We start from the raw sequence: 20,012 nt of genomic DNA on the forward strand, positions 1-20,012 counted from the left end.
AAATTTAACTGCAGCCTCTTGCTCCCTTCAAGTGTGTCCACCTCGTCCCACATCTTAGTGGCATCAGCAAACTTGGACTGCGTGCTTTCCATCCCCTCATCCAAGTCACTGATGAAGATGTTAAACAGTGCGGGCCCGAGGACCGAGCCCTGGGGTACCCCACTGCTCACATCTTGCCAGGTTGAGTACAACCCGTCCACCACTACTCTCTGGATGCGCCCCATCAGCCAATTTTTTACCCATCCAACTGTGTAGGCATCAATGCCACAGTTGCTTAATTTACTGATGAGGATGGGGTGAGAGAGAGTGTCAAATGCCTTCTTAAAGTCTAGAAAGACTACATCCACGGCGACACCATCATCCAAGGATTTAGTTACCTGGTCATAAAAGGCAATCAGGTTGGTCAGGCAGGATCTGCCTTTGATGAACCCATGCTGATTGTCCCTGAGCATGATCTCCCCAGCTGGCCCCCCACAGATGCGCTCCTTGATGATTCTTTCCAAGATCTTCCTGAGCACCGAAGTGAGGCTTACAGGCCTATAGTTGCTTGGGTCCTCCTTCCTCCCTTTCTTGAAAATTGGGACATTAGCCAGTTTCCAATCTTTTGGCACCTGGCCAGATGACGACGAATGCTCATATAGTCAGGCCAAGGGCTCTGCAATGACCCCTGCCGGCTCCCTCAACACCCTTGGGCGGAGGGCATCTAGACCTACAGATTTAAAATGTCTAGCCCTTCCAGAATGATCTATTACTTCTAATTTCCCTTTTACTGAATTCAAGGATGCTGCTGGAGTGTTCAAAGCTTTGTTTTAACTTTAGTGAACTCTTCTAAATGACTGCTAGCACCCACCTGTCTGCTGTCGTGCATTTCTACTTCTGCAACAGTTTCCCCCCCCACACACAAATAGTTGATTTTCTTGGGAAAGGAGTGGGAGTTATAATGCTGATCTAGAAGGAATGGCGGACTGGAGAAGACAGCCCTGGACTTCCCTCCTTTGCTTGAACAGTCCCACCTGCCTCTTGACTAAGAGTCCTTTCTGTGGCACCTGTTTGAATTGAAGGAGGAAAAGGAGAACTTAACTGGTTGTTTTGATTTTTTTGTTCGTTTAAATTGCTGATAAGAATTCCTTTCCTTTACATGCTCTAAAACAGCTCTTTCAAATGGCTCCCAATCAGCTTATCACCTGGTTCAGATATAGTAATAAGGTGTTTGGCTCATGTGCCAAGGTTTCATGCTCTGAGGCACAAGCAACACCTGGCTAAGATAATACAAATAACTGAAAGAATCCACAAAGGCAGCCACCACTATAAAAAAAACCCATGCAAATGTAATTATCTTTCACCAAAAAAAATGCATACCTGATCAGTGACATGAAAAAAAAAAAAATCAAGATCAGCCTGTCATCATAACTTTTTTGTTCCAAAATATTTCTTAGAATGAACAGTTTACTGTAAAATTAACACTAATATATCAATATCTACAAATTTGACATCTAGCATATTTGCACAATAAAGTACAATTAGCAACTGTTAAGAGAGCCAAACCTGATTGAATTTGTCACAAATTATTTTACCAGGCTTGGCAAAAGAACTTGCAGTTGCTTTGCTGACCTTCATTACAAGTCACTGGGTGCATAAGTAAAGCAAATTCAAGCTATGATTCATTAAAAAAACTGGACAAAGTGACATGGAACATGCAAGTAACTAAAGCAATGTTCCACAGCTACTACAGGAACACAAGTTGTATGTTGTATGCTTTTCACTTAAGACCCACCTATTAAAGAGATTTCTTAAATCACTTGGAAACAAAATACTGTATTTTTCATATACAACACAGTTGCCTTCAAAAAAATTAGCACCCCCAAAATTGGGGTGAATATGTTAAGCAGGGAAACTGATTTTCTGCCTGGGATAGAAGCACCCTGGTTTGATTTCTGCTCGACAGTGCAGCAGCTGTGGCTTTACTAGTTAGGCAGCTGAGGGAGTCAGTGGACTTTGTTCTTCATTGTACATGCATTAACAACAGTCTCCCCCATTTTAATGGTATTGATGTTTCACTAATCAAGCTAACCTGCCTTAGGGCAATTTTGCTATCTGACAGCTGCTCCTGTCTTTCCCCTCATATTTCACAGCCCTGGAGACCCCTTTAGGTCCTTTAAAAATCATGGATCCAACCACGAAGACCACTTTTCGGCAAGATCTAGGGCTTCAGTTTTAGTTAAGCAGGAAAAGGAGCGTGAACCCGCTGAAGATTAAGCTGTGTCCCTGTTCTGTGCAGCCATAACTCTGGAAAAATCTTTATTCTTCATTCCACCTTTAAAAAACAAGTTACATATTAAATTCCAGGGCATGTTGTATGCGAGTAAATATGGTATCAGGCTAGACTTTCCTGCTCATTTTTGTAGGCAGCGCTCTACAATCTAAGTCCTAGCAAAAAGTTAAAAATACAATGAATAAAATGAATGACATCTCCCCCTCCACTGCCATTCATATTTATTTGGTATATACCAATCTATTCTTATCATCTCTATTTTTAACTGTGTTCAAAAAAGTTAGGCAAAAACAGGCTAGCCAACTAGTGGATTTAGAAAATAATCTTATATACTGCTGATTGATCACAATGTCAACAGTACAATAGTCTCTAAATAAACAGCATAATAGCCAGACAGGTTGATTTACCTCCATGGAGTCCTTTTCTTGAATGTTGAAAGCAGGAATTAAGGATAATTAAAACTAAAAATCTTTACAGAGTTCTCTGAGATCACATATTCTCTGTATTTATCTTCCCACTGTTACCTCCTACTTCAACAAGTGAGAAGGGAAAGGAAGTTCCTTTAAGATTATTGCATTATCTAGATTACAGTGTTTTCCTTTTTTTAAAGACCCACAACCCTGACACTTAAATTTCATGGTACAGAAAAAAAAAGGAATGAAGGTGCTAGTTTGTGTCTGGTACGTCAAATTTTAATTTTCATGTTCTTTGTATTGTCTTTAGTGTCTCCTCTAACCAGAGAATGGAAGTCTGCAGCATTAAGACCTTCTTAGAATTTCTAGGGAACAAGAACATATTTCATAGATTTCATAGACATTAGGGCTGGAAGGGACCTTGTGAGATCATCAGGTCCAGCCCCCTGCCCAAAGAGCAGGAAGTCAGCTAGGGTGAGATGACCCCAGCAAGATAAGCATCCAGGCGTTTCTTGAAGGCATCCGAAGCAGGTGCTTGCACCGCTTCTGAGGAGAGTCTATTCCAGACTCTGCAGAATTGCATAGTAAAGAAGGTTTTCTTATGCCCAATCTAAAACAGTCTTCCAGAAGTTTGTTACCGTTAGGACCCTGTCTTCCCTTGAGGTACCCTGGTGAACAGACATTTTCCCAGATCCTGATGCACATCCCTTGTATACTTATAGGCTGCCACCAAGTACACCCTGAGCCTAGTCTTCTCCAGGCTGAAGAGTCCCATGCCTCTCAGCCTCTCCTCATAAGGCCTGTTCTCTTGACCTCTAATCATGTGCGTGTTATTTCCTGTATTTTGTGCCATCAGGCTTGTATTTTTTGGTTCTTAATTCCGATCCTACATATCGCAAGTCTTCTGAAACTATTTTAAAGCATTCTTGTCAAAAAACAAAGTGTCAGTTCCCTTCCTCTTTATTCTGTTCTGTAGACCGGCAAAGTCCCTTTACCCATGTGGAACAATGGAATATTAATTCTAATTTTGTAACCTTTGTTTTAGAGCACAGGTGTCATTTGGCCTCTGTGGGGCTCCTGGAAATCCTTGAAATATAGAGGTGGGTCCTACTACTCAATTCTAGGGTATGGAGCCCTGTTAGGGATACATTTCAGCAGTGGCAGTGTAAGAGACTGTCATATTAATTCCCATAGCAACATGAGCCATCAGCCCCACACCTAGAGGTGGGTCCGGACCTAGCCAACAAGGAGCTCCATGGTCCAAATCTGGCCAGGGGTGGGTGGGACCAAGCAAGCTGGACAGCCCTCTCTTGGAGGATCTGGGTAGAGAACGTTTTTGTTCAGCTATTAATTAACTTATATTCTGTATCCTCTTTGTTATAAAAGGAATATATTTCGTCTCTAGACTCTATAATTCTATAGGATCTGACACAGTGAAGCAGAGATCCATGAGAAAGTACCTCTTCAGCTGCTGTCACAAAGTATAATAGCCTGCTGTGTCTTTATGGAGGCAGATAGTTTTGGCTACATGTTAAATACATTTCAGGTATTTGTCCCGTTTCAAAAGAAAAGCAGAACTCTCTCTACTAGGGATAGAGATATAGGATACACTTGAAAATAAGCATTTTAAAAAGATTATTATTTTGTATTTTTTAAAGTTGCGTTCGTTACAAAGACCCCATCTATACATTATATTTAGGCTGCAATTATCACATTAAATGCAGCATAAATTACAAAGGTGCTGCACCCAACTCAAGGCACCATAAAATAGCAAATGACCCATAAAAATGTGCTACATATAATACATATGTGTAATGCTGAACATTTTTATGGCTGACTTGTATGGAGCTTTAAATTTACTGGGTAGCTGGGAATGACAATCAGATGACTGTCAGCCCCACCTGGAGCTTCTCCCACCAGGGACTTTTAACTTGCAACCAGGCAGTTCTGGTCGCTGCTGCTGGGCATGGGGTTTAAAAGTTCCAGCAGCCCAGCCAAAGCTGGCCAGTATGGGATTTTGACAAACAAATGATTGTCAGCCCCGGCCGGACTGCCCTGGGTCTTGAATGGGATGCAGACCTGTCCAGGCCAGGCAAACAATCAGCTGATTGTCAGCTCTGGCCTCAGGACTTGAACTGGCCTTGGTGTGGTTCAAGGCCCAGCTGACAATTAGCTGTTAGCCCCACACTACACCAGGGCCAGTTCAGTCCCCAGTGCAGTTACCAGGGAATAAGCTAACAATCAGCTGATTGTTAACCGGGCTCTGGATCTGTGAGCGCTCAGCTTTTAATTTGCTGCTGCAGGGGGAGCATGGAATTAGGATCCCGGGCTCCCCCTGCACTGACAAGTAGAAAGAGCACAATCAGGATCTGATCTCCAATCCCAACAACTGTGCCTCCTACTGTGCATGTGGTATGGCAGGGGGCACAACTGTTGGGACCGGGGATTAGATCTCATGGTATCTTTAAATGAACACAGTCCAGAATCCAAAAACATTTCAAGCTATCAGATACATGTACCAACTTCACCACTGGCCTGCACCATGGGTGTTGGAGACTGTGGGAGTTGGGCTGGCTGCAGTAGTGGTTGCTATTCAGGCACTCCCCACAAGTGGGCACCTGGGACTGAAGCCCTTGTCACCCAAACCTTGCTAATACTACTGTACACAGACTCTTTTAAAAAAAAAAAACAAAAACCCTACATTTACTGCTAAGCTACATTGGTACATCAGTGTATGGCACCTTATACCCTATTTGGCTCTGAAATCTTCACCAAAATGCATGACAATGAATAATTATGGAAGTTTTCCTTCTTTTTAATATTGTTAGAATTTACATCCTTGAATAATATTAGATTGTCTCAGTTTCTAATAGTTCTTTTCTGTTTATCATAGTACATGAATGAAGTTTCCTCATATGACCTTGCCAGTTTGACTCAGCCATGATCTGTAGAGACTGACTGTGGAGGATGAGATCATTTTTGAAGTCTGTTTAGTATTTGAACTTTCCTCACTGACATTACTAAAAAGAATGTTAATGCAGCAAGTTATTATATGCAACTTACTTATAGCAACCTCAAGATTTATCACCACAACTTGTAACATATCATGTGTGGACATTAATTTTGATCAAATCTCATTTATAGACTGTTTTTCACTACTGTATTACTTATATTGAAATCAAACTATTTTTGCACATCTTAAAAACATATTTCCATTCTAAAATAAAAGCAGCAGCCAGGTGACAACAAAACTCAGCTAAGCTGATACAGTCCTCTATTCTGAATTAAGGAAACACATTACATTTAGATGAATTAGGCACATTTCTAAGGTATCTATTCTGCATGCCAAAAATAAATAGATAACCAAGTAAACAAACAAAGATGTTTTCTTACATTTTCTGAAGCACCTGGGCCATCACAACCCCATTCGTTAAATCTTCCACAGTTTGGCATGGTGCCTCAACATTAAATGTCTGGATCTGAAGGGAACAAAAACAAATGGAATTATCTGATTCTGTCTAGTGTTTTTTAATAGAACTACCATTTTCAAAAGTAACACAGTTGTTACCAAGCAACAGTAAATGGTACACAACGGCATACAGAATTTAATGGAAGAAAGAATGCAAGCTCCCAATTTCATTAAGTGGTCAAGGACTTGGTCTGTCTTGCATCGTATCATGTCTGCAATGCCATATCATGCATGGTTACAACCACAACTCTTACAAGTTCTAAACAAGATCTGCAAACATGAGTGACCAGTTAGGTTCCGAAGGAAGGAACTGTTAAAAATACTTACTGACGTATAAACACAAGTGAACTTTAAAGTCATTGAAACCTGAGCTTCCAAAGTTCCTTAACATTTTACCAGATCCGCCTCCCCCATCTGCCCTGCCAGTTTCTATCAAGGGATGTTAAAGCCCTCGTTTAAAAAAAAAAGCACTTACCACCCAGACCTCCCATTCACTTTTCATAATTACACAGTTTATACATGTACACACATACTCCAGGGTTGGAATAGGGAGAGGAATCCTGCTAGTACTAGCAGACATATAACTGGACTACTATTTACTGTAGGGTGCTCAGCTACTACAAATGACAGATTTAATATGAAAGCCTACATAAAGAAAAACCTTGTCTCTTAACCATCACGCTTAAAGATCAAAGAAGTTAGTTAGCAACTTTGGTCCAGAACTAGTGACAAGGATATGGACAAGTCTATGTATCATACGAGGCAGATGAATGCTGGTTTCTAATGCAGAAATGTACAGAAGGTGAAAAGGTGAGTGGATCTTTGGTCTGCACATATTGGGACAAATTTAAGGTACCTAGCCTAAACTGCCAGTGAAATTTCCAGAGGCACTGGGAAACAGCACAAGTCTTTGGGGCAGAAGCCTAAAAGAACAGTGAACAGGGTTGCCAATCTTTCATAATCTCAAATAAAATGCTCTGGTGACATCATCTCTCATGAACCGTTTTGGAAAACAAGTACAGATGAATACTTAATTTGTACTTGCTGCTTGGCAAGAAAAGCTTCTACTACATCTTTTGAAAATACTACCTGGAGGAGTCCTATGGAAAAAGGTGTGGCAGTACTGTGAACAGGCAAGGATGAGCAGGCTCAGAGCTCATCAAGCAACAATATAGGTACCAAAAAACCCGGTATGTTAATAGGCGAACCCCATCTTCAGGCATGAAATGTATCTAATGCAGTGCTGCTCATGGGTAGAGAACACAGATGAAAATTTGTTCTGAAGAGCTGGAACAATCAGCAGAAAAGGAGTGTTCTGAACTTTGTGCTGCTTTTCCCATTCCACAGCAGTATCAGACAACGAGGAGAAACTTGCATGTCTGCAGAAATATGAGCAGCCACCACCCTGCAAAAGCTAGCTAAACTACTCTGCTATTAATGGATAATGGGGAAGTGCAGTCACGCTAGAAAACAAACTGGCAATTCAGGCTGACCTGGACAGGCTCACAAGGTGGGTGGATCAAAACCTGATGGCATTCAACACAGAGAAATGCAAGGTGCTCCACCTCGGGAGAAAAAACCCACATCGTACTTATAGGCTCAGCAGCGCTACACTCATTAGCATGACTGAAAGCGACTTGGGGGTCATGACTGACCACAAGATGAGAACATGAGCCCCACCAATGCAATGCTGCAGCCAGCAAAGTGAACAAAACTCTGGCTTGCATCTACCGGTGCATCTCAAGCAAGACCCAGGAACTCATAGATTTCAAAGGCATTAAGGCTGGAAGGGACCTCACGAGATCATTGGGTCCACCCCCCTGCCCAAGGGACAAGAGGTCAGCTGGGCTCAGATCACCCCAGCAAGATAATCATCCAAGCATTTCTTAAAAGGTATCTAGAGTATTTGCTGGCACCACTTGTGAAAGGAGTCTATTCCATACTGTGGAGGCTCAGACAGTAAAGAAGTTGTTCCTTATGACCATGCTAAAACTGTCTTCCAGCAGTTTGTAACCATTAGACCTTGTCTTCCCTTAGGGTGCCCTGGTGAACATCATACTTATAGACTCAGCAGTGCTACACTCACTAGCACCACAACCAAAAGAGACTTGGGGGTCATGATTGACCACAAGATGAACATGAGCCACCGAGATGCCGCAGCCAGCAAAGCAAATAAAACTCTGCCTTGCATCTACTGAAGCATCTCAGGCAAGACCCAAGATGTCATCCTCCCACCTCACTTGGCTTTGGTGTGGCCACAGCTGGAGAAATGCATCTAATGCTGGGCTCCACACTTTAGAAAGGATGTGGAGAAGCTCAAGAGAGTCCATAAGAGAGGCATGTACATGATCAAAGGACAAGAGAGCAGGCCTTATGAGAAGACGCTGAGAGGCATAGGGCTCTTCAGGCTGGAGAAGCAAAGGTTCAGGGGGGACTTGGTGTTCAGCCTGTAAGTATATAGGAGGTGTGCATCAGAAACTGGGAAAACATCTGTTCACCAGGGCACCCCAAGGGAAGACAAAGTCTAATGATCACAAACTGCTGGAAGACCGTTTTAGACTGGACATAAGGAAAAACTTCTTTACCATCAGAGTCCTCAGAGCCTGGAATAGACTTCCCCCAGAAGTGGTGCAACCACCTACTCTGGACACTTTTAAGAAACACTTAGATGCCTGTCTTGCTGGGATCATTTGACCCCAATTGACTTCCTGCTTCTTGGGCAGGGGGCTGGATCCAATCATGCAAGGTCCCTTCCATCCCTAATGTTTATGACAACTTTACCCCCCTCCTATACTTTCATTCATGAAATCTCTCTCTGGCTACCTAAATGCAGGGTGAAGAGTGCTTCTGGGTACTGACAGCAGGACACAGGTTGCTGACAACTCCATGGCTTGCATACCTCCTTGCAAGCAAAAAGAATGATAAAATATTTACCAAGAACTAGGGTAGTTCAGACAATGAGTCTGCTTTCTATATATTCTTCAGCAGAACATGCATGTGGTTGCAACAAAGAATACTATTACCTATAGTTGGTAGATTGCAAAGATCAGAAAGAGAGAACACCCACAGACTTGCATGCTTTGTTTGAATTTTAATTTTTTTAGTATAACTTTGTACAGCGAGCAATAAAGAAAGAGATAACGCAACTTTTTTTAGGTTGGCACAGTTTATGCTATTAAGCTTTATTGATTTGTTACAATAAATACAGTATCTTTTTATATTAAACATCACTGATCCACAAAAACACAAAGCCATTTAAAAAAAAAAAGATTATAAGCATCCAGTTGCAGAAATAACTTTCCCTCTTTAGAAACAGAACGGAGATGAAAAAATCTTTTGTCTGGACATCACTGAGGGCTGGAAGTCTCTACCCTTCCCTTCCTCAAAGCAGCTGGCTGCCAGATTCCCAGCACTTCTGCAACAAGGGTAAACTGAGACAATGCAAAATAGCAACCTCTGCAAATAAAGTGAGCACTGAGGAACAGAGGCAGCACAGGGCAGCTTCATGAGATCAATCCCCTGTGCTGGATTGGATTTCTTTGCAGGCTATAGTTTGCCAACTCCCAAAATAGAGAATATGGAGAATGCTCAAGAGTGAGCTGAAGAGCAACTCAATCCAAAAATTTGTATCCTGCACTTTGTTGAGGACATAATAGTAGCCAGTGTGGGGCAGCGGAGGAGCAGGGTCCAACTGTGGAGATGAAGCAGCAGCCAGCTTCCTCTGTGCCTTTAAGTGGACTTTAACAACAGCAGCTGGAACTCGGCCCTCTGTCCATTCCTAAGAGATGTATTTTTCCAGGAAGTTCTTTGTTCTCCTGCCAGAACTGTTTCTGGTCTCGGGTATGTCCAAGGTTGCCCTCATGTTTTATTCCTCAAAGTTGCGAATTCATTCAAATTCTCAGTTCCCATTTTTCTGTGATTTGATAATCTCAGATTTTCTTCTTCCAAGTTGGAGTCTAGATGGCACGCACAGCTGGACAACACATTCTGAAAAAGAAAATCACCATATTAACTAATACCTACAGCAGTTCTTCATACATTCCATAGAATATCAAGGAATGACACAAATCATTATTTCCCTTCACTTGTACAGTTCAATAATTAATCCAGAGTCAGACAGCTGAGAATGGCAAGAATAAGCATTCTCAATTGTCACACAACACTCAAAACTGAGTAAAGCGAGACTGATTTAGATCAGGGAACAGAACCACATGCAATAATGTCAGTGGCCTGAAATATTTCTTAACAGAAAATTGGAATCTTAGAAAGTATTATTTTTTCACTGCAATTAAAAATATCCCCCCCCCCCCCAATGTCACTTCAGGAGACATTTAGAAAATGTCCCCTTTATTCACCTGTCATGTTGAATTTGGCATGCCATGGTCAGCTGCCACAAAATGCCAACCACAGCTCTTCCTCTATTACCAAAACAAAAGCAACCCAACCTCCAAAAACAAAAACAATACCCCGCACCTACAAGGAACAGGTCTACTGAAATAAAATGAGAGAAAGGTGGGTGAAAGAAGGGTCAAATATGGAAAGGGAAACAGTTACAAGTGAACAGAAGGACAGTGAATTGCGCTGTGGGCAAAAATGGTTTAGGGAAGCAGTTGACAATCTGTGGGCTAGATCTATAACAGATCAAGGCATCACCAGGGTCCTAACTGCCTTCTGTGCTCAATTTCTTCTTTCTGCTGCTGTGGACTTCTAGGAGTGCAGGTGAGGCCCATGACAGGGGCTGGGTTGCAAGCAGCAGCCCACAGTGACAAAAGGTTACCAGCCTATGGTTTAGGGAAATGACAAGTGGAAGAGTGAGGGGGAAGAATAAGTGGACACTTCCATCCACACGCAAGACTTATCTGACCATTTATTGACATTACTGGCAAAATTTAGAAGAACTCACTTTTTAATGATTTAGAGAAAACATTCTTTTCAGTTCTGGAGTCTGGAAAAATCAGCCTCAAATCAGAATTTTTCACAATAATTGGCTCCATACCTGCTGCATAAAGATGGTCATCCACAGATCCTAGTTCCTCATGTTGAAACAGAGCATCTTGAGAGCTAGGCCTCCATCCAGCAGACAGATCCTCTTACCAAGGCAACTTAGCCAGGTTCTTTGACCCCCATCTTCTCCCAGATAATCATGCCACAAGTCACTTTTTATTTTGTTTTTAAAAAACAGTTCATAAATATATCAGTGTAAATGAAGCAAAATTTTAGGGTTCTGCCCAGAATCTTGTAAGAACGGGAAACTTGAACTTTCTGATGCTGTCATTGGTATTACAATGTGACTGAGTCTTTTTATTTTATTGCAGCATATCTTCCAAGCCCATCTTATACTATGCACTTGAATGATCAATTGTACACAAAAGCACTTATTTCCACTGGTCAGTTGTGCTTGGATTTCCTCCTCATTCTGTGACATTTGTGCCCAAATATATGAATATAGCAGGCAACACAATCATGAAAGAACCTCTTTCAAGACATCCCAGTAACATTTGCAATGCTCAGAAATCACAAAAGAAGCTGCCTGCAGTGCAAGCTGAGCTCATAACTGAGCTCCATGTATGGTTCTACCATTTGGGCAAAATCTCTTGGCCAAGCTAACTTTCGTGCAGTGGGGTGAAATGTGATGTCACTTAAACTGGTGTGCTTGTGGACTGGAATAAGTAGACAATATGAAGCAGCTTCTTTTATTACACTGTCCATGTATTGAAACTTAACTACAGCAGGCTGAATTGTTTCAGGCTGACTTAGTATTCAGACCTGCTTAAAACCTCTAGTCCAAGAGATGCCTGGCACATATTTAACCACTAGGGAAACACAAAGGAGGATGCAAGATGTTTCGTAAGTGTGGTGGAAGGAGGCATAGGTTTCAGAAAGGTCCTTTCTTCCCGCACAATTAAGAGGAGAAAAAACAAGATAAAAAACAAGGCTAAGGGATTCAGCCTGCACAATGAGCAATCACAGTAAGAACATGCATGTCATAAAAACCACATACGTTAAAGTTGTAGCCAATAAACAGGCCACACCTACTCTAATACCTCTCATTTTAACTGTTGTCTATTTATTAACTGCCCTTACCCATTCCTTTTGATGATTCTTTTTCCTTAAATAGCATTTACCAATAACATTCTACTAGAACATGACCTCTGACCATTTATAATCTTGCAGGACACAACCATTTCCCCCCACCTCTCCCAACACTGTGGAACTCCAGTTGAGGTTATATAAGAAGAACCGCCTCAGTTCACTTTGCTGGCCCCCAAGGTCTTTACAAGTCTGGATAAGTGGAAGTGACTGTATAATCTGAACCCACAGATGTAACAGTTTGAAGAATCAGAGTTACTGCTACACATCCTAGCTGCTTCATGTTTTTACTTGTGGAAGTCTAGTAAACAGTGCAAACCAAAAGATGATGAGCTGAGAAGTTTTAATTAAAACAAAAATGATAGAACTGTTCTTCAAATTAGATCTAGATGGCATAGTAGTTCTCAGTAAACATGTGACAAAACCCAGCTACTAGACCAGAAGATTAATAGTATGGAATTATTGCAGAGACAAGCCATGGGAAATTGAATAACCATAGGAAAGCAAACAAAGACTGACAATGCAGACAAAGCACATGCTCCAATGAATAATCTAGTTTATTTTCAAGCCTCAAGGCCCTTTTAACTTCTACAATATAGAAGCTGGAATGAGGTTTTGAGAATAAAACTTGAAGACTAATAATCCGTTTTCAGACAGGACTCAAATGTTATTTAGATGCAAAAAAACCCAAAACCTGGATGAGAATGCGCAGAGCATCCTTGTCAAATGCCATAAAGTTAGGAGCTACAGTTGAAGCCTGCAACTCAATTTTCTCACAGCTGTAACTGCAACAAAAAATGCTGCTTTCAGTGACAGGTGGAGTAAAGAGTTCCGAAAAGTCCATAAGGTGGCTTTGGTGGCACGAATCTGAAATACCCAATTTGTGCAAGTTCTCTGACAAGTGTATAAACACGTAATTTTTCAAGTAAAAAATAGCAGCTGTGTGCATTTTCATTAATGACAAGAACAGGCTGAGAACCCTCAAGTATAATAAATGTTAACAACACTGATGACATGGATACAAATTAACCACACAGGCAAAGCAACCAGGAAGAATTCACACCATCCACGGAGAATGCTGGGGACTGGTACAACCAAAAGCGCCAGAAGCACCATAAAATGGGGGGTGCTAGAATAGAGACTATGAATCTGCAATGGTACCTACAGGAATGTACATACCACAGAAATCGATAATGCTACAACTGGACATAAATATCTCAACTCCTATAAATATCCATAGTTTCTCTCTACCTGCAGAAACACTACCTTATAGTGAACTTCCATGGCAGAAGGAAGGAAAAGGAAAAATGTAGCTGTGTGAGGCAATATATGAGAAACTACAAGTTACCATTAGTAACTCCTTTCTCTCTGTCCTAATATCACTGGAGACTTACTATAGACAACTAGCTAACGTTGTTTAAAACTGCAGGAGTCAAAGAGGCCAATCCCTTATTTAAAAAAAATACTGATTTGTGAAATTATGCCCTGAAGATATAGCACCCTACAATTTCAGATATGGTTATACTGGAACTACATTATAAGGAAGCTACCACCTAACATGATTGAAAAGACCTGAGGTATTAAGTCAAAAAACAACTCAACACAGACTTTAAGCCAAAGGCATTTCTGATGCTGCACCTACAGCAGAGAAATGAAGTCTGTAGTTGAATCAGATGTACTGAAAAAAATTAAAATCAGAAAGGTAAATGCACATCCAAGCCAGATATACTGAATCAGATTAAGAATGGTTGGAGATCTGCCCCAGGTCAACACTTGTACTGTTTTTAACTGCTGTGGCTGCAACACTGTCTGGGCACTTATTTGGGTCAGATCCAGGAGGGTGCAGCAGTGCAGCTGCCTCTCTCTAGTTGTGCGGTGCACGACCAGAGAAGGAAGAGTGCCCCTGCCCCTGTTTGCTTCCCCATGCTCTCCCCCAAAGCTGAATTCAGAAGCAAAGGAAAAGAGAGCAAAATTAACACTCAACCCCTGGGCTCCTTAGCTGTATGAAATGAGAGATTTGCATGCCACAGCTGTTCATCCCCTCCTTTCCCCTGCTGCCAAATACAGCTGGGATGGGGGGAGGGGCAGGGACACAGGAATGGAGGGCAAATGTCAGTGGCATTCACCCCTCAGACCCCAGAGCCCTGTGAGGGCAGGGGCTCCAGCCAGAGCCTGCACCAATCAGCTAGGTAGCTCACAGTGCTCATGGCACTTGCAGAGCTCTGACAGAAGCTGCACTGACTTGCAGGTAAGATCAGAGAACTCACTGACATCCATGACAGCCATGAAAGGGCTGTAATCCTGGATCCACCAGTGCATCTTATCCCATAGTAGCTAGCACTTTCTCAGAGGGGATGGATACTGGATGGTTCCAGAAGGCAGCACTGCTTCCCAGCAAGCGACAAACTAGAGTCCTCTGCTGACTCAGAATTACAGGAAACCCTCACTATTCATGGGTTCAGCATTTGCGGTTTCAAATATTTGCAAATGCCAAACCTGCATCTACATACACTTACAGGAGCTCCTCAGGACCTACATGCTTGCCACCACCGTGCTCCCGCCATTGCCAGCACAGCCGTGCCCCACTGCAGCTGCCAGGGGCACTGAGTTCATGAACGCAGATGGCATTCACGAACATAGTGCCTTATTCGTGGATTTCACCATTCGCGAAACATATCCCCCATAAATGGCAAGGGTCTCCTGTACTAGTTCTGAGAAGCTGGCAGGGGAAATACTGTGACCACTAAGGCAGTTTTCCTAGTCACACCTGGGGATAACCGCTTTTCTGGCATGGGGCAGTACCCTTGAAGGTAACATATAGTTACTCTCCCACGATCACTGCCTGTGGGAAGATCTTGGCTTTACACCCAATTTATGGAAATGGGAGACTTCTCCCTAGCTTGCCCCTGGGGCCTTACAGCTGAGGGCAAGCAAAACCTGGGTTCAGCATCCGAACCCCAAGCCTCCAGGCTTGGGCCTACACGTAGGATACCTGCCAAAGGATTTGGAACCATTTGAAGTCCCAGGTGGGGTGGAGGATGTTTGCTGGTAGTAGGGCCACTTATGGTTTTTGACTGACTCATGGATTTGGAATTGATTTGGCTGATTTGGATTGGAACATGAAAAATTCTCCTTAAAAATAAATAAATAAATAAATAAATAAAAGACTAGTTCTGAGAAGCTGAGCACCAGTCTCCCGCCTCTCCTTTCCTGTTCTACTTGCTGTTCTCCTGGCTTCCTCCAGAAACTTCTTGTTCAGCTCCCAGAAGTGCAGGAAGCCAAAGCTCTTCCTACCAATACCCAATCCATACCAGGACCCCAAGTTCTGAGGGCAGGTAAGTGTATGAGAGTTTCAAAGACGACAAAATTAAAGGTACACAATTTGTCCCCCCTTTAAAGCTACCAAACGCAAAGGTCTAAGTCTTAGAAAGTAAAAACCTCAAGGGATGTCACACAATAAAACAGGATGTCGGCACTGCAGGTTAGCAAGGGGAGGAGCAGCTTCAGCTTGCCTGTATCCATGTTAATAGAAAATTATTTTAGGCTGAACAGGTTCTGAAATCTGTGGAAAGCCTTGTATTGTCTCATTCAATCTCTAGCAAACTGGATGAAGCACTTCTGTGTGGATGTGATTTACCAGTGTTCTGGGAGGTTAAACCAGTTTTTAAAAGTCAAATTCTCTCAAGAAAGCAAATCTCAAATAGTTTAGTTTTCTCTAAACAGTAGCTAAAATAATTCTTTTGAAATCCAGAATGAGCAACCATAGCTCCTGAGAGCCACTACAGAGCTTGGAGAAAGTCAGATAGCGACAGCAACTAAGATTTAAAAAAAAAAAACTGTTTCACTGTAAATCAACTAACTTTGTGGTTTCTTTTACAGTTTTGGGAAAATATCTCTCAGCATAGAGGATTTTAAAACGAATTCAGCTAAGCTGATTTTTAAAACCAGGTGGGGCAAACTGAGACTAGCCAGTCAGAACCACTGAGTCTGTTTCAAAACCACCCTCATACACAAAAATTTTAAATGGTTAGAACAGCCAAGGAAGCCACACATTCAGCTGAGAGACATGAATGTAAACAAAATGTTTTGACTCACCATAACGCTATTTAAGAACTATTTACAAGTATTTCTGATAACGACCAAAAAAAAGGAAGCCAGTTTCATGACTGCCATCCTAGATCGGGTGGTGTACCTGTACTTTCTGCCCATGGAATATTTGAGGAACACTACTTGTTCCTTCTTTACAGCTCTTTCCTGCAGTGGGATTAAGGATCCCTACACAAGGGGAGTTGCAGAATCAAGGATTAAGCTATCTAAAAATGGTCCTACAGTCATATGGCTAAGCACATGACTCTCCCATATTAACAATGTCATGGAGGAGAAGTAATAGTAGTCAAGCATTTCCATTTTAAAAGATTTTTTTTTCCAGGGCTTTTACGTTTGTCCAATGTTCACCTTTCAGGTTCATATTTCCAGGACACTTCTTTGTCCCAGACTTAGTTTTATTTTGTTTTCTGTTTTAGGGTGGAGGAGGTTCAAGCAAAATTACTCTGGTTTGCAAAGAAATTGAAAATAAATGCTTTCCAAGGGTAACAAAAGTTTCCTTCTTTTACTGAACAAATCTGGTCTCTGCAGAAAACAAGTTGAAAAATGGCACGGATATAGCTTCTAGCTCAGGGGCCCAATTATTTAGACCCAAGGGCCACATAGGCCGTTTCGGTGAGATGTTGCAGGCTGGGTCAGAACCCCTCCTCTGCAACAACTCACCAAAACTCCCCATGTAGAACATCCCTGGGCAGCAGTGCTCAGGAGTCAGAGGGGCAGGCAAAGCTGGAATCAGAGCGGGGTCACGAGGTGGTGACAGAGGGGCTGGGTCAGAGCCACAATCTGTTGCCCGCACACCCCTGCAACGGGTGCAAATTCTATGGGTGGAGCACACAGGGAGCAGATGTCAGCTCTGCCCCAGCCCAGCCAACAATCCTGACCCTGGACCTGGACGCAGCTCCCCACCAGCCTGCATACAGCTTCCATGCAACTCCCTGAAGCAGCATCCAGGACTGGGACTGGGATCTTGGGGTGGTGACAGTACCAGGCTGGGGCAGGGCTGGAAACTGCTGCTGGGCCTTGATGGGGGGCCACAGCACCCACAAAGGAGAGAGGAGGGCTGCATGCCCTGTGGAGGAGGCTCAGGAAGAATCCTCCCTCCCTCTTCCTCCAGCCTGGGGCACAAACCCCAGAGGTGGGGAAAATGAGAGGGGCCAGGGGGTGACTCCACACCCCCTGCCACGTGTAGTGGCCAGGACCAGGCTGAGGCTGGGGGAGGCAGGTTGCACTGGGGCATCCCTGTCCTATGCCAGCCTGTAGCTCACCCAGGGATGCCTGTGCAGTGGCTGCAGGCCCCAGCCCTCCTGACTCAGAGAAGTGTAGGGACAGCAGCAGAAACACTGGCGAGGGCATTGCATCCAGGGTCCAGTCTCTACGGAGACCTGCCTCCAGCCCAGGATGCAGCTCCCCACCTGACCACGCAGTCTTCATGGAAACCGGCCCCCGGGGCAGCACCCTCACTGGGGCTCCTGCCACTACCCCGATGCCACTCTGCTCTGTGCTGCTCTGCCCCATGCTAAACCAGCCGGGCTAGGGGCTGCCACCACCACATGGGCATCCCTGGGTGAACTGTGGGCTGGCACAGGATGGGGGTGCCCCAATGCTGCCCAGGAAGGCCAAGGGACCCACCACAGGCTGGGCAAAATTGCTCCACAGGCCATATTATGCCCAGCCCTGTTCTAGCTGGTACTCCAGACTTTGTCTTCAGGTACCACTAAATCACTGAAGTTGCCAAGTAACAACAGTTAAAAAACAAGTTTTATTAGTTTTCAATGACTCTTGTCTTCCTCTGCCAAACAATGAGTTATTTTTTAAGTTTTTAAAAAAAAAGTCTTCCAACAGTCTATTGATACTAGACACACTGAGTAAAACATTTGCATATAGAAAAGGCAATAGGAAAAAATTGTAGATCCTGGAGCATTTACCTCACTAAGCATGAGCTGTATGAATTCTACAGCTATTCGTCATATAGTTTGTAAAATTTCTTCGACTTACCATCCACTTTAATATCCGAGAGTCCCACATTTTTAAAAAACTCCGTATCAGATCTTTCTTAGTTCCATATTCTCTTACAAGACAGTAATAGAGGTTTTCATGCACTGGCTACAATTTAAGGATTTAGGTTGCAAATAATCTAAATTATTAGCAATTGTATCAAAGTGTTAGGCTTAGACAGACTAGTGTAAATAGGTCAGGTGACTTTTAACCGGGGTTCACCATGGTATTAGAGGCAACTTAATTTCCCTCCCCCAACACCCAGCTGCATGCTATAATACCACTGGTTGCAATGACTCAATGGTAGTCATGCCAGAAAGATTTTTGGTGGGTTATGTGTTTCCAAACAGCTAGTTGCCTCTGAAGTTCCACAGCCACATACCATTTTAAGCATCCATGCTTGAGCAGGTAGGTCCCTGGGGCACTGCTGCTTCAGTTTCAAGCTTAATGCAGTCCTTAAAGTACAGAGAGTGCATTCAAGCACTGGTCTCTATTTGCCATTGTCTTGCAAGCCCTCACAGCACTGATTTTTTAACTTCACAGCAAGCCCTTTAACTTCACCATCTCCACAATGCAGTGCCTTTCTTTCCCCAGACACGTACAGATACCTGCTCTTCCCTAGGTCCCAACTCTCCTCTCCTGTCCTGATTCCTTGTAGCATTCAACACCAGAACAGATGGAGTGAGAGGAGGGTCAAGTAGCTTTGCAAAAGAGGACAGGAGCATTAGCAAGGATACGTAGGGGTTGAGGGAGAAAGTAAGAGACTGGACTATTGATCCCACACCCTTCCCCCGGACATGGGCATGGTCTCCCCAACACATAACACACAATCCTCTCCCAACCAGCCCTTGGTACATCCCGTCCCTCTGCACATGCACGCAATGCTGTCACAGAGCTCCTGGGTCTGTCCCAGCTGAGGATGTGGGTGGGGCAAGGGAGAACAGGGTTTTCTGAGAAGAGTCAGTGACCTCATTGCTCATTTCAGAACCCATTACTGCTCAGTCTGTCTCCGAAGTTTCACAGACAACCACATTTTTTAAGTGCAGCAGGATTTCTCTACAACCACGATGGCCACATTCCACAGTTCCATACTGGGGAGGTCTACCTGGCAGCCTTGTTCACTTATTCGTGAGAAAATAAAGCACCGACCCAAAAAATTAACCTGCGAGTGCCGAGAACTAAATGAATTATCCAAAGCGGAAGGGCAGTTTCGTGGTTTGCTCCAACTATTACACGGGTTGGAGGGAAAGCAAAACGGCTGTAAACCCAGATTAAGCAGCCAGTGGATTCTAGCTGGTTTCTGTGGCTCGGGAGCAGCGCAAGGCAAGCAGGACCATCCCAGGGAAAGAGGCCAAGTGCAAGTGTGCAGAAGGCTGATTTGACAGATGTGCGACTGTCCATGCTCCCTCGGGGGGTCCTGGCCTGGCCTGCACACACAGGTTCCTAGCTGTAAAAGCCAAAAGCATTTCCAGGCACCTTTTTTTTAAAAAGGCGAAGCTAAGCGGCGAGGCCGAGCGCCCAGGCCAGGAGAAGCCGAGGGCCGGCTCCCCGGGAAGGGAGTCACAAGCCGCCCAAGCACGGGACAATGACGGGGGGATTGCCGGCCCCCCCAGCGCGGGGCCGGGGAGCGCGGGCCGCCGCCGGCCTGGCTGTGGGGGGCCGCGAGCGC

The 20,012-nt window shown here is 43.6% G+C and overlaps 1 protein-coding gene and 1 long non-coding RNA gene across 3 annotated transcripts in view; both read right to left on the reverse strand.

Moving 5' to 3' along the window:
• Nucleotides 1–6,160, reverse strand: part of HOOK3 (hook microtubule tethering protein 3) — a 132,073-nt gene extending 125,913 nt beyond the window's left edge. For both annotated transcript variants that reach the window (XM_019517128.1, XM_019517127.1), the window contains exon 1: nucleotides 6,079–6,160. In XM_019517128.1, the coding sequence (XP_019372673.1) occupies nucleotides 6,079–6,101 (23 nt within the window). In that variant the 5' untranslated portion in view covers nucleotides 6,102–6,160. The remainder of the gene's footprint in view (nucleotides 1–6,078) is intronic.
• Nucleotides 6,161–9,230: 3,070 nt separating this feature from the next.
• Nucleotides 9,231–13,198, reverse strand: LOC109297402. The gene is made up of 2 exons (XR_002097305.1): nucleotides 11,151–13,198; nucleotides 9,231–10,141 (listed from the first exon to the last, which is right to left on the reverse strand). It is a non-coding gene; the product is annotated as an uncharacterized LOC109297402 (long non-coding RNA).
• Nucleotides 13,199–20,012: the final 6,814 nt, after the last annotated feature.

This window comes from Gavialis gangeticus, unplaced genomic scaffold (genome assembly GCF_001723915.1).
Source record: "Gavialis gangeticus isolate Ggan-Ray unplaced genomic scaffold, GavGan_comp1, whole genome shotgun sequence".
In the NCBI taxonomy this organism is placed as follows: Eukaryota; Metazoa; Chordata; order Crocodylia; family Gavialidae; genus Gavialis; species Gavialis gangeticus.